This window comes from Leptonychotes weddellii, chromosome 4 (genome assembly GCF_054177405.1).
Source record: "Leptonychotes weddellii isolate Sample4059 chromosome 4, ASM5417740v2, whole genome shotgun sequence".
Classification (NCBI taxonomy): domain Eukaryota; kingdom Metazoa; phylum Chordata; class Mammalia; order Carnivora; family Phocidae; genus Leptonychotes; species Leptonychotes weddellii.
The window spans coordinates 14,330,747-14,342,927 of NC_138372.1; the positions used below are offsets into that span (position 1 = coordinate 14,330,747).

The 12,181-nt window shown below is 51.9% G+C and overlaps 1 protein-coding gene across 3 annotated transcripts in view; it reads right to left on the reverse strand.

Annotated features, from left to right (window-relative positions):
* Positions 1-6,534: 6,534 nt before the first annotated feature.
* ECE1 (endothelin converting enzyme 1) overlaps positions 6,535-12,181 on the reverse strand; it is a 113,512-nt gene continuing 107,865 nt past the window's right edge. For all 3 annotated transcript variants that reach the window (XM_081817657.1, XM_081817656.1, XM_081817655.1), the window contains 3 exons: positions 11,393-11,583; positions 9,694-9,789; positions 6,535-9,020 (listed from right to left, as the gene is read on the reverse strand). In XM_081817657.1, the coding sequence (XP_081673783.1) occupies positions 8,844-9,020; positions 9,694-9,789; positions 11,393-11,583 (464 nt within the window). In that variant the 3' untranslated portion in view covers positions 6,535-8,843. The remainder of the gene's footprint in view (positions 9,021-9,693; positions 9,790-11,392; positions 11,584-12,181) is intronic.

A 12,181-nucleotide genomic window follows, 5' to 3' on the forward strand; every position in this document is an offset into this window, starting at 1 on the left:
CACTTACGGCCTTCTGGAGTGTTCTCTGCACCACGTTGACAGAGGAAGAGAAAACCTAGGCCTGAGTTATAGATCGTTCTGCACAAAGTGGTCATGTACAGCATGATAGCCCCTTTCTGGGACGTTCCCTGAAGAGCAGTGGTGAAGGGAAATCCTCCCCCTGGGCAGAACTTCAAGCGGCACACCTCATTGTTCATTTTGCCTAGAAGATAAACTGTACAGAGGCCTGATCTATAGTGATTCAGAGGCTCTGCCCAACAGTTACCTGGATGGGAAGGGACTTGAGAAGAACATGATTGGAAACTGGTGACAAGGAGTCTAGGGAAGAAGTATATGGACAGACTTCCCTGAATGGGCAAAGAATCTGAAGCTATTTGTGTCCATGTGAATGCTCACCATTGTCTGTTTTAGGTAGGGGACTGATGCATCATTGGGTGCGTAGATCTTTGTCACTGTTCTATCTTCATTGTGAAATGAGGCTTTTGGCATTCTAACATGTCTTTCTTTGTCTCATTAAATGTTTTATTTTAGTTGAATTCTGGTATCAGGGCTACAGACCCTGCTTTTTTGTTTCCATTTGTCTCATAAATCCGTATCCATCCCTTCATTATTCACATTTTTGAATCACTGTATTTTGGTAGTGTCTCTATGATATACACCATAGAACTGGGTTTTACTTATGAGTCATTTTTTTTTTTTTTAAAGGCTCTCTGTCCAACGTGGGGTTTGAACTCAGGACCCTGAGATGAAGAGTCGCATGCTCTACCGACTGAGTCAGCCAGGTGCCCCTTTATGAGCTAATTTGAAAATAACTTTCAGGGAGACCTGGCTGTCTGGGTTGGTAGAGCGTTCGACTCTTGATCTCTGGGTTGCGAGTTCAAACCCCACATTGCGTATAGAGATTACTTAAAATCTTTAAAAATAATAATAATAATTTTCTTTTAGTAAGTGAGTCAAACCTATTCAGTTACTGGGTTTTTGTTTGTTTGTTTATTTAAGTAATCTCTACACCTAACGTGGGGCTCCAACACACAACCCCAAGATCAAGAGTCTCATGCCCCACCGACTGAGCCAGCCAGGCACCTCTATACCCCAAATGTTTTCATCATCCCCGACAACGACTCTAAACCCATTAAACAATGACGGCCTCTTTCCCCTCCTCCAGCCCCCGGTAATCTCTATTCTAGTTTCTGTCTGTGATTTTGCCTGTTCTAGGCACCTCATACAACACAGCTTTTTTTTTTTTAAAGTCTGATGTTAGTCTAATTCTGTTGCCTTTATAACTTTATTTCACATCTTTGCCTGGAGTCCCTGATTTTCTGTTTAAAGTGCAATAACTTTACTTGGATATATTTTAGGATTGATGACTCAATGTCAGTTTCATACAGTGGCTGGTGAGCCCTTTTGATGTGTATGTGGATCCAGACCTTTTATTTCTGGAAAGTCTGCTTGGATTACAGTCTGAGACATTAACTCTTCACCATTTTTATCTCTTTATCTAGCTTTCATTCTCTTGGTTTCTTCCCTGCTTTTTTTCTTTCTTTTTTTTTTTTTTAAAGATTTTATTTATTTGACACAGAGAGATAGCGAGAGCAGGAACACAAGCAGGGGGAGTGAGAGAGGGAGAAGCAGGCTTCCTGCCAAGCAGGGAGCCCGATGTGGGACTCGATCCCAGGATCCTGGGATCATGACCTGAGCCGAAGGCAGACGCTTAACGACTGAGCCACCCAGGCGCCCTTTCCCTGCTTTTTTTCAATGTCCTCTGTAAACTTTTCATATGAATCTATTCTCTCTTGGGCACTTGGGCACTTCCTTGTTTAAACTTCAGCTATGATATAATTTTGTTATTTTCTTCTCTGAGATCAATTCTCATTTCATTTCTTCTTTTTTTTTTAGTCTGTTTCTCTTATTAGTTTTTGTATTTCTGATTTGAGGTGTTTTCCCATATTCCCAAATGCTTATTTGAGAATATTTCATTCAGTCTAGAGTATCCTGTTACAGTTTACTTCAGCTTTATGCTCGATTTTGGGAGGAGAACTTTCATCAGTTGAAATATTCTGAATTATATTTCTTTTTCTTTTTCTTTTTTTAAGATTCTTTTTTTTTTTTTTTTGAGAGAGAGCTTTCGTGTGAGCAGGGGGAGGGGCAGAGGGAGAGGGAAAGAGAGAATCCCCAAGCAGACTCCCTGCTGAGTGCGGAGCCTGACTTGGGACTCAATCCCAGGACTCTGAGATCATGACTTGAGCCTAAATCAAGAGTTAGCTGCTTAACCGACTGAGCCACCCTGATGCCCCTCTTTTTCTTTTCTTTTTTTTTAAAGATTTTTAAAAAAAGATTTTATTTATTTATTTGACAGAGAGATAGAGAGCACAAGTAGGCAGAGAGGCAGGCAGAGGGAGAGGGAGAAGCAGGCTCTCCGCTGAGCAGGGAGCCTGATGCGGGGCTCGATCTTAGGACCCTGGGATCATAACCTGAGCCAAAGGCAGCCACCTAACCGACTGAGCCACCCAGGCGCCCCAAGATTTTTTTTTGAAGTAATCTGTACACCCCTTGTAGGGGGCAAACACGTGCCCCACCGACTGAGCCAGCCAGGGGCCCCTATTTGTCTTTTTTTTTTTTTTTAAAGATTTTATTTATTTATTTGACAGCGACAGAGACAGCGAGAGAGGGGACACAAGTGGGGGAGTGGGAGAGGGAGAAGCAGGCTTCCCGCGGAGCAGGGAGCCCGATGCGGGACTCGATCCCAGGACCCCGGGATCATGACCTGAGCCGAAGGCAGACGCTTAACGACTGAGCCACCCAGGCACCCCCTATTTGTCTTTTTAAAGATGGCTGTGCTTACGCAAAGTTATAAACACATTCTGTTACATTTTATCTAATACTTTTAGGATTTTTGTATGCTTAGGTCTCTAGTATATGTAGAAATTATTGCCATGACAGTGTGTGAGAATTGTGTGAGGGAGGGGAGGTCTCGATTCATTTTTTCCCAAGTGGATATCCTAAAACCATTTATTACATGGCTCATCATTCCTCGGCTGATGTAAAGTGTTTCCTTTAGTGTTCGCTTTGGCAGCAGATATGCTGAAGTGTTTCCTTTATCCTATGCTAAATACCTACATATCCACAGAACCGTTTCTGGCTCTCTAAAAAATTCCAGTTGTTCAATCCCTCTCTCTCGACACCAACACCACACTCTATTATTTACTAGAGCTTTGTAACAGATTCTGATAGGGCCGGCTCCCTCATTTTTCTTTTTCTAAAGATTTAAAAAAAAATTTTATTTATTTGCCAGAGAGAGAGAGTGAGAGAGCACAAGCAGGGGGAGTAGCAGGCAGAGGGAGAAGCAGGCTCCCTGCTGAGCAGGGAGCCCGATGTGGGACTCGATCCCAGGACCCCAGGATCATGACCTGAGCTGAAGGCAGAGGCTTAAACAACTGAGCCACCCAGGCACCCTTGTTCTTTTTCAAAATTTCTTGGCCATAGTGCGTTTTCTCTTCCATGTGAATTGGCTTATCAAGTTCCATGAAAAATTGTCTTGGAATTTAGTTTGAAAGAACACTGATATTATAGATTACCTTGGGGAAAATCAACCCTTGGATTACAGTGAACCTTTCCATTCATGACCGGGGTGTTCCTGTGTGTTTATTCAGGTCTTCTTGTATGTTCTTCAGTAAAGTGTTATAGTTCTTTCTGTAAAGGTCTTGCCCATTTCAAATTAGGTTTATTATTGTTCTAGATTCTTTAAAGCTTAGTATCTTCTCCAGTGCCTCCCTTTTGTAGTTTCTCAACCCTTCCAGAGAGCCCCTGCTGAACCCCTTTGCTTCCACAATGACTTATTGCTAGAAGTCCTGGACAGTGTCTGCTTATGTCCTTGTGGCATCTGGCAAGTGTTTTCTCATCTCAACTGTAGGGTAAATCCCCAAAGGGTCAGGCTTGGGTTCTAATTCCTGCTTTGGGCCCCAGGGCTCTTAGCAGGGGAGAGGGAGGGATTTGTTCACTTGGTCAGTGGGAAAAAGGGAACGTCAGGAAGCCAGCCCTCTGCAGGGAAAAAGTGGTGTCTCTCTCTCAGGTACCTCAGAGTGTGTGTGTGTGTGTGTGTGTGTGTGTGTGTGGTCCCCGGGCCATCACTTTCTGTAGGAGCCTCTCATGCTTTCCCAAGCAGCTCCTCGCCAGCAGCCTGGTTCAGAACTCAGTTCTGCCACTGCCCCCCTCTGATCTGAGTGATAACGTAGCCGTCTTTGAAGTCTGCCGTAAGCATCCAGGGAGAGGTTGTGCAAGCACGCAGCACTCAGCCTGATTCGCAGGAGGCACACAATGTGCAGGAGCTTTAAGAAAAAATCCATGTATTCATTCATTCATCCCTTGGCAAGGGTGTGTGGAGGACATTCCAATCTGAAGGCAGGGAAGGACACGGACTGTTAAGGTGCAAAAAGGAGGGGCGCCTGGGTGGCTCAGTCGTTAAGCGTCTGCCTTCAGCTCAGGTCATGATCCCAGGGTCCTGCTCTGTGGGAAGCCTGCTTCTCCCTCTCCCACTCCCCCTGCTTGTGTTCCCTCTCTCGCTGTGTCTCTGTCAAATAAATAAAAATCTTAAAAAAAAAAAGGGGGCAAGGGGGGGCTCCAGTGGGGGCAGTTTGGGCAGAGTCCAAGTCCTAGGGCAGATAAGTGCAGTGGGGAGCTGGTGAAGGGGAGTGATGTGATCTTTAAATAGGCTGCTTTCCCGAGGGCAGTTGGTTGGAGGGGATGAGGTTGAGCTGTCCAGGTGAGAAATGCTGGGCTATGGGCTCATGCACACACCTAGTGTGAAGGTTCTGAGGGGTTCAAAGTGCATCACTGTCTCAAGCATCTTCACATCTCCCCAGTATTTGTGGGTCACAACAAAGAGAGGACAGAATAAATGTCCATTTTACAGCTGGAGAAACTGAGAAATGACTTACTCCTTTTAAAGCAAGGCAGGGTGAAGACTTTGCCCCTTGAATAGGTACTTGCTCAGGTCATCACTCGGTCTAGTTCAGAGTATGAACCCCAATTCTCCCCCTTCAGTCAAGGATCAGCTGAAATCTCTGCCCTCCAGGAGCTACCCCAGCCCACTGGGCTCATTCTTTCTGGCATTGGTGTGTTTGGGGATGGCTCCCTTGGTGATACATTACTTATGGCTATCTGTCCGTTCAGCCATTCTTCCATTCATCCATTTATCCGCCCATTCATCCACCCATCTATCTACTCACCCATCCATCTACCCACCCATCCATCATCCATCCATCCACCCATTCCCATTCCCATACCCAACCCTTCAGCCAACCAGCCAGCCATTCACCCATCATCCATCCATCCATCCATCCATCCATTTGCCCAATCATCCATCCATCCACCCATTCCCATTCCCGTACCCAACCCTCCAGCCAACCAGCCAGCCATTCACCCACCCACCTATGCACCCAGCCATCCACCCACCCACCTACTTATCCAACAGTCACCGAGCCCTATGGTGTGGCTTGTCTGTGCCAGGCACTCGGCTGCTAGAGATGGCACAGGCACTTTCACAGGTTGAATTGTGTCCCCTCAAATTCATATGTTGAAATTGTAACACCCAGTACCTCAGAATATGACTTTATAGAATCACTGCAGATATCATTAGTTAAAATGAAGTCATCAGGGTGGGCCCTGATCCAATACGACTGGTGTCCCTATAAAAAAGGGGGGAAATTCAGACACGTACCGGATGCGCACACAGGGAGAACACCACGTGTAGATGAAGGCAGAGATCGGTGATGCTTCTACAAGCCAAGGAGTGCCAAAGATGGCCAGCAGACCGCCAGAAGCTAGGCAAATGCCTGGAATAGATTCTTCCTCACATCCCTCAGAAGGAATCAACTTTGTCGACACCTTGATCTTGGATTCTAGCCTCCAGAACTGTGAGACAATAAATTTTGGTTGTGTAAGCCACCAAGTCTGTGGTGCTTTGTTACAGCAGGGTCCTGGCACTCATGAACTCCGCTAGGAGAGGGAAGCCTGTGTGATCGTACCTGATCTGGAGGTCAGGAAGGGCTTCATAGAAGAGGTGATGCTATGCTGGACATTGAAAGACTGGTAGGAGTGTATCGGGCAGAGAAGTCAGAGAAGAGCATTCTAGGCAGAGAGAAGAATACATGCAAAACCCAGGGGGAGGCATGAGTGTATGTCAGACACTTTTCCTTGACCTTCACTGAATTGACCTACTTCCGTCGGCCCCGCTGAGCATCTGAGGCCTGGCAACCCTCTGCTGACACCCTTTGCTCCAAGATCGTGGAAAAAAGGATTTTTACCAGGATGCCGCCTGGACACCTCTGGCACGCACCACTCTCCCCAGCAGGGGGCGCTCACGTGCTCTTGCCGGGCACAGGCACCGGGTAACCTCCTGGCATTTGTGAGGGCCCAAGGCCTCCGCGCTGGGGAGGAGGTGCCGTTAGCCCCGCTGCCTGGGTGAGGATGGGAGCTCTGTGTTGGCCAGGGCCCCCCCCATCCCGAGCCCTGGAGGACACACACAGTCACGTGACGCTCGGTACAAGTACTTTATTTGAGTTACAATAGTGCCACACCAAAACTACAGTAGCACAGAACATAATAATACAAAAAATAGATTCCCAGCTCCAAACCCCACGTCCACGTACCCGCGGAGCCGCCAGCCCTATGGCTCCCTGGGCCTGATTGGGGGCGGCTTTCAGAGCCGCCCATCCGCTCAGGCTTCTTTCAGCTCTGGAGGGGTAGGGACAGTGGGGGCTGCTTCCTTTGCTTCCATCCCTGCTGGGCCGGAGCCCTGCTCTCCCCAGACCCCCTGCCGAATGCAGTCTGCACCCCCTCTGGCTGAACCCTCAGCCCCGGGACACTTGATTCTGCGGGGAGGTTCCAGTCCCTGGCGCCGGCGGACACTCTCGAGGACTGTGAGCTTCCATGGGGAAGGCGGGAAGGACGGAGGGGGGCAGAGGAGGTACCGGAGGGCGCCAGGGCTGGGAAGCCCACCTGTGTGTGGCGAGGTGCGTGCGGCAGCCCCTGACTCTGGCTTCTTCTCTGGCTCCTGGCCTACCTTTCCTCTGAAGAGCTACCAGGCCCGCTGCTTGCGGGGACCAGGGACCTCATGCCCATCGTGCCGGGCCCCTTGGGCAGGGAGGGTCCTGGCTGCAGGGGCGAGGCGAGCGCGCTGAGGGGGCACGGCCAGGCCTCGGGCGGCCGAGATGGGCGAGCCGCGACGGGCACTGGCTTCTCTGGCCTCAGGGAGGGACACCAGTCCTGGTTCCCTGACACCACAGGCTGGACTGACCGTGGCGGGGGAGCCTTTCCCTCACAGTCCTCCTTGGCTGAAAACATCGCCAAGTGAGGAGTCCATCTGGCTACAAGTATTGTCTTGACTCAGCCGAAGGGGCTGAGGGTGGGATGGGGCTCAGGGCACGTTCCGGGGTCCGTCAGATTCCCGGCCGTGGCGCCACGGACCTGCCTGCAGGCTAGAGCCCCCGGGCTGCCGTGAGGGGCAGCTCTGTGGACACTGGCAGGAGGGGGCATGGCCTTGCGTTGCAGTCAGGACACTTGAAGGCTTCACTGAGGAGGCAGAGGGGCACCTGGTAGAGGGCTGTCTCCTTGGGGTGCAGCCTGGGCTGCAGCCTCAGCTAAGGCACTAAAGATGGAGGGCGGGCTGGCGGGGCTGGCCGTGGTCCTGGGAGCCAAGCTCAGGCCGGAGCCCAGAGGCAGGATCCGGGCCCTGCAGGACAGGAGAGTGGTCTTCCCTTTTCTCCTTCCCCTGGGGAAGAGGGTCAGCAAGGCAGACCCCGAAGACGCTGGGATGGGAGGGTTGCTGCGGACAGGCAAATGGCCCCTTGGCCACACATGGAGCGGCCAGGAGAGGGCCAGAAAGAGGCTACCTACGGCATGGCAGAGAGCATCTGACACAGGGCGAGGCCTCGCGGGGCTCCTGCCATCCAGGTCCAGGGTGCCTGGGTGCCCTGGGGCTGGGTTTGAAGGCCACGAGCTGGCCTCACCCTGCTGCAGCCATCAATTTCCTGCTGCGACTTTGGGGATCAGACCGTCCTTGTTGGGGTTCCCACTGTTGGACTCTGGGGACAGAGGCAGGCAAGCTGTGAGGGGCAGTGTCCGTGAGGGGGCCTCTGCCCCTTCCTGGCCTCCACACCTCTCCTCTTTACATCTTGTGACCGCAAAACCAGCAGACAGAGGCTGAAATTGCAAACGCCAAGGACTGGATCAGCTCTCTACTTGGGGACATGCTCAGGGGCGGGGGATGGCTGCCTCAGCCGACCTCACAGCGAGTGAGGAAGGAAGGGGTAAATCAGTGGGTCTTCCCTTATCCACAGGTTATTTAGAAAAACAGAATATAATAAATATACCAATCCTTTCCTTAAAAAAAAAAAAAAGTGTTTTAAATGCATTATTTCCCTGAAGATTTCCAGTGTATTCCACAATGTTTAAGAAATAGCTTCCCCAAAAATATATCTTTAAAGCATTTGACACAGTGGTATTCGTGGTGTTTCTGGCACTGGATGTGGGCAGGGGTCCGTGTCCCACTGCCCTTGTCAGTATGGGGCCCAGGCCCTGTAAGCCACCAGCCTAACACCCAAGTGCCCGTGAGAACTGGCACACGTGTGCCTGGGATGGCAGGGTCTTCACAGGGGATCAAATCTCGGATTGTGTTGAGAACCCACATCAGAGGCTCGGTTCCGGCTGGAAGCCCTCCAGTGTGGGGTAGGGGGGGCCCTGGGCGGCCAGGGGGTGGGGCGACACCCCTGACGCTGGGTGGCAAGGTGGCCCGACAGGCTCCACCTGGGGGCTCATCCTCTGTCTTGGCTCAGGTGCTGCCACCCTCACCAGACCTCACACTTGTGATGAGGGTTCATGGGGGAGCCAGGCGGGCAGTGGAAGTGTTCTGAGAACTCCCAGGAGTTAGAGACGGAGCCAATGACCCGGAAGCGGGAGGGGCTGTGAGGATCGGTGATGAGGCCTTCGTGGGAACTCTCAGGTGTGCGGACAGAGCACCAGACCTTTGTGAGGCAACAAGGGAGAAGCTAGGTCACTGTGGGGCCCTGAGACCACCAGACTGCCCCCGTCCACAACAGCAGGGGAATGAGCCCCCACCTGGTTCTGAGACCCTTGGGCATCTGGAGGGGCGACCGGGTGGGTAGGGAAGAGACCGTGGGCTGGTATGTCCCCCATCCCAGCATCCTTTACTGTGGTCACCTCTGTCTGTCCTGGGCCTCTGCATTAGATTTCCTCTGAACAAAGGATTCTGCCCCCAAACCAGTCTGAAAACCTTGAACTGAGTCCTGGTCACTCACATCCTGGGCAGAACAAAAACTGTCTAATGGCCTGGTGGCTCTGGGCACTAACAGAAGACTATACATTAATGCCAATTCAAGGGACCTCCTGGGACATCTTGAGTTTAGGAAATTTCTAGAACCCCTGAACCAGAGGGCCCTTAGCACTCACTTGTCCTCTCATCTACCTGATACAGGAAACCTTTTGATGGCATTCATGGCCCTTAATCGGATTTCTCTACTGGCAGGAAGCTCATCTTCTTACAGAGTAGATGTCCTATGGACAGTCCAGTGAGCTAGAAGTTTCTCAATTAAGAAGCCTTTGGCTCTCAGAGCTCCTGGAATATCAAGATGGCAGAAATGTGCCTGAGTTTGGCATATTTTCCTACAACGAACTCACCTGCGCAAAGCCCAGGAAGAAGAGCTGGTTATTGGTGAGGCCCAGGGTGGGCAATGTCTGCTCAGCCCCATTCTTCTTCACCCAGTTCTGGTAGGCCTGGGAGCAGAGAAAACAAAGTTCAGGGGCTCCCATGACACAGGAGCAAACAGGGCAACGATGGGGGGCCAGTGCGGGAGGCCTCGGGGAGCTCTACCCTGTTGGGGCAAGGACTTGTTTGGGGGAGTCTGGGGTCCCCCCTCCGCCCAGAGGAGCGATCTTCTTCACCAGCACTCATTCCGAGAGGCTTTAAACACCATCTACATGGCCATGGCTCTCAGGTGCATATTTCCAGCTCCAGCCTCTTCCCTGATTTGAATATTCACAGCTTCAGCTGTGATTTCCAAGATGCATCCAGACTTAATATGGCACAGACAGAATGAGGGGTTACACACGTGCATGCACTCACACCCACATGCATGCATGCACACACACTTTCCCACCGTGGTCAACGGCACCACCAACCACCTAGTGCCTCGGGCCCCAACCCCAGAGTTCTTCTTTGAGCTTCTCTTTCTTTCTTTTTTTAAAGATTTTTTTAAAGTAATCTCTACACTCAACGTGGGGCTCGAACTCATGACCTGGAGATCAAGAGTCGCATGCTCTTCCGACTGAGCCAGCCGGGTGCCCTGAGCTTCTTGTTCAATTATCCAAACCACCTAAATCTGGCCACTTCTCACCCCTGCCGTGGCTTCATCCCTTCTCTTGCCTGGACAATCTCACAAGAGCTTGCTAACCAGACTCTTTGACTCGAGCTGGTCCAATTCCAATCCCCTCCCGACACAACATCTTAAGTCATCCTCATAAAGCCAGGGTTGGCAGACTTTCCTGCGAAGGGCCAGAGAGTAAATATTTTCAGCCTTGGAGGCCAGACAGTCTCGGTGCAACTACTCTGTTCTGGCGTTGTGGTGTGAAAACAGCTGCGGACAGCATGGAGCCCAACAGGCCCGGCGGGGGTCCCCCTACATTTTTATTTACAAAAACAGGCTGAGGGCTGGATTTGGCCCACAGGATATAGGTTTGCTGACCCTTGGGTTTTTGTTTTGTTTTGTTTTTTGAAGTTTTACTTATTTAAGTAATTTCTATACCCCATGTGGGGCTCGAACTCATGACCCCGAGATCGAGAGTCGCACGTTCTTCCGACTGAGCCAGCTGGGCGTCCCTGCTGACTCTGGTTTTAAAGGATAAATTAGATCACGTCATCCTCCTGACAGCCCAGTGACGCAGGGAGTGGGTGTTCACAGCCAAGCACACTGTGGCTCAAGGAGGCTAAGTGACTTTCTCCAGAACCAGGACTGGAACCCGGAACTGGCTCCATGACCAGTGTCCCTCCCCTCCCCTCCCCTCTTGGGCCCACTGCTGCCTGATTTAATGATGCCTATCCCTGCCAAGGTAGGTGGCTCCAGCCTAAGCCCCATCCTCTGTCTGTCAGTCGGGCGGACTCGTCTGGAAAGCCCTCTGCACGCCACGCTCTGTGCGAGGACTTCCGCAGACCTCTCCGACGGTCCCCGCTACCCCCCCCCCTCCCCGTTCCGCAGATGAGCAAACAGAAGGTCACGCAGCGGCTGCAGCTGGTCCCAGCTTGTCCGTAAAGACCCTTTCCTGAGGAGGCCCCTGCACAGACCCAGACCCGGGCCGGGGCGTGTGGGGAATGAGCTCTTACCCGATAGGCCGCCTTGAGCCCCCCGTTGTCGGCGATGTTCTCCCCCAGCGTGTGCCGGCCGTTCACGGGCTCCCCATTCACACTGTAGTTGCCATATTGCTCCACCATGCACTCCGTCTGCTGCTTGAAAGCCTCCACGGACGAGTTCTTCCACCAGGGCCGAAGGTTCCCGTCCTTGTCATACTCTCGTCCTGTGGGTTCCGAGGGAAGCGTCAGGTCAAGGGGGAGGAGGGGGGAGGAGGCAGGGCTCACTGCGCCGCTCCGCCCATCTCTCCTCCCCCATCTCTCCTCCCGGTGAGAAGTGGCCCGCCCATCCTCCCTCTGGACCCACCCGCCCATCCCCCTCCCCCCCAGGGTCTACCCAGCAGCACTGGGGAGATGATGCTGGCCTGGGAGCCAGAGGAGCTGGGAGAATGAGCCAGGCAGTTGGGGGGTAGGTGGGGGAGAGGATGGAGGAATGTGATGTGGGTAAAGGGTCAGCACATTCACGGTTCGGTGTTGCTGGATTCATTGTCAAGGCTGACTGAGGGCCTCGGACCCCGGTCCCACCTCCTCCTTCTTGGCCTTGGGGTCCCCAAGGCAGGAGGGAATGAAGATTCTCGATGTTTTGGTGAGGAGGCGAATGACTTCAACTCCTTTGATGGCAGTTGGCCCAGAGAAGTCTCTGGAGTGCTGGAGAAATGTGAGCTCCCTGCTGACTACTAACACCCACTCCTGAGTACGGGACACCTTCCCGGAACCCCCTGTGTCTGACACAGTCCCCAGAATCACCACACGAGGCTGCAATCA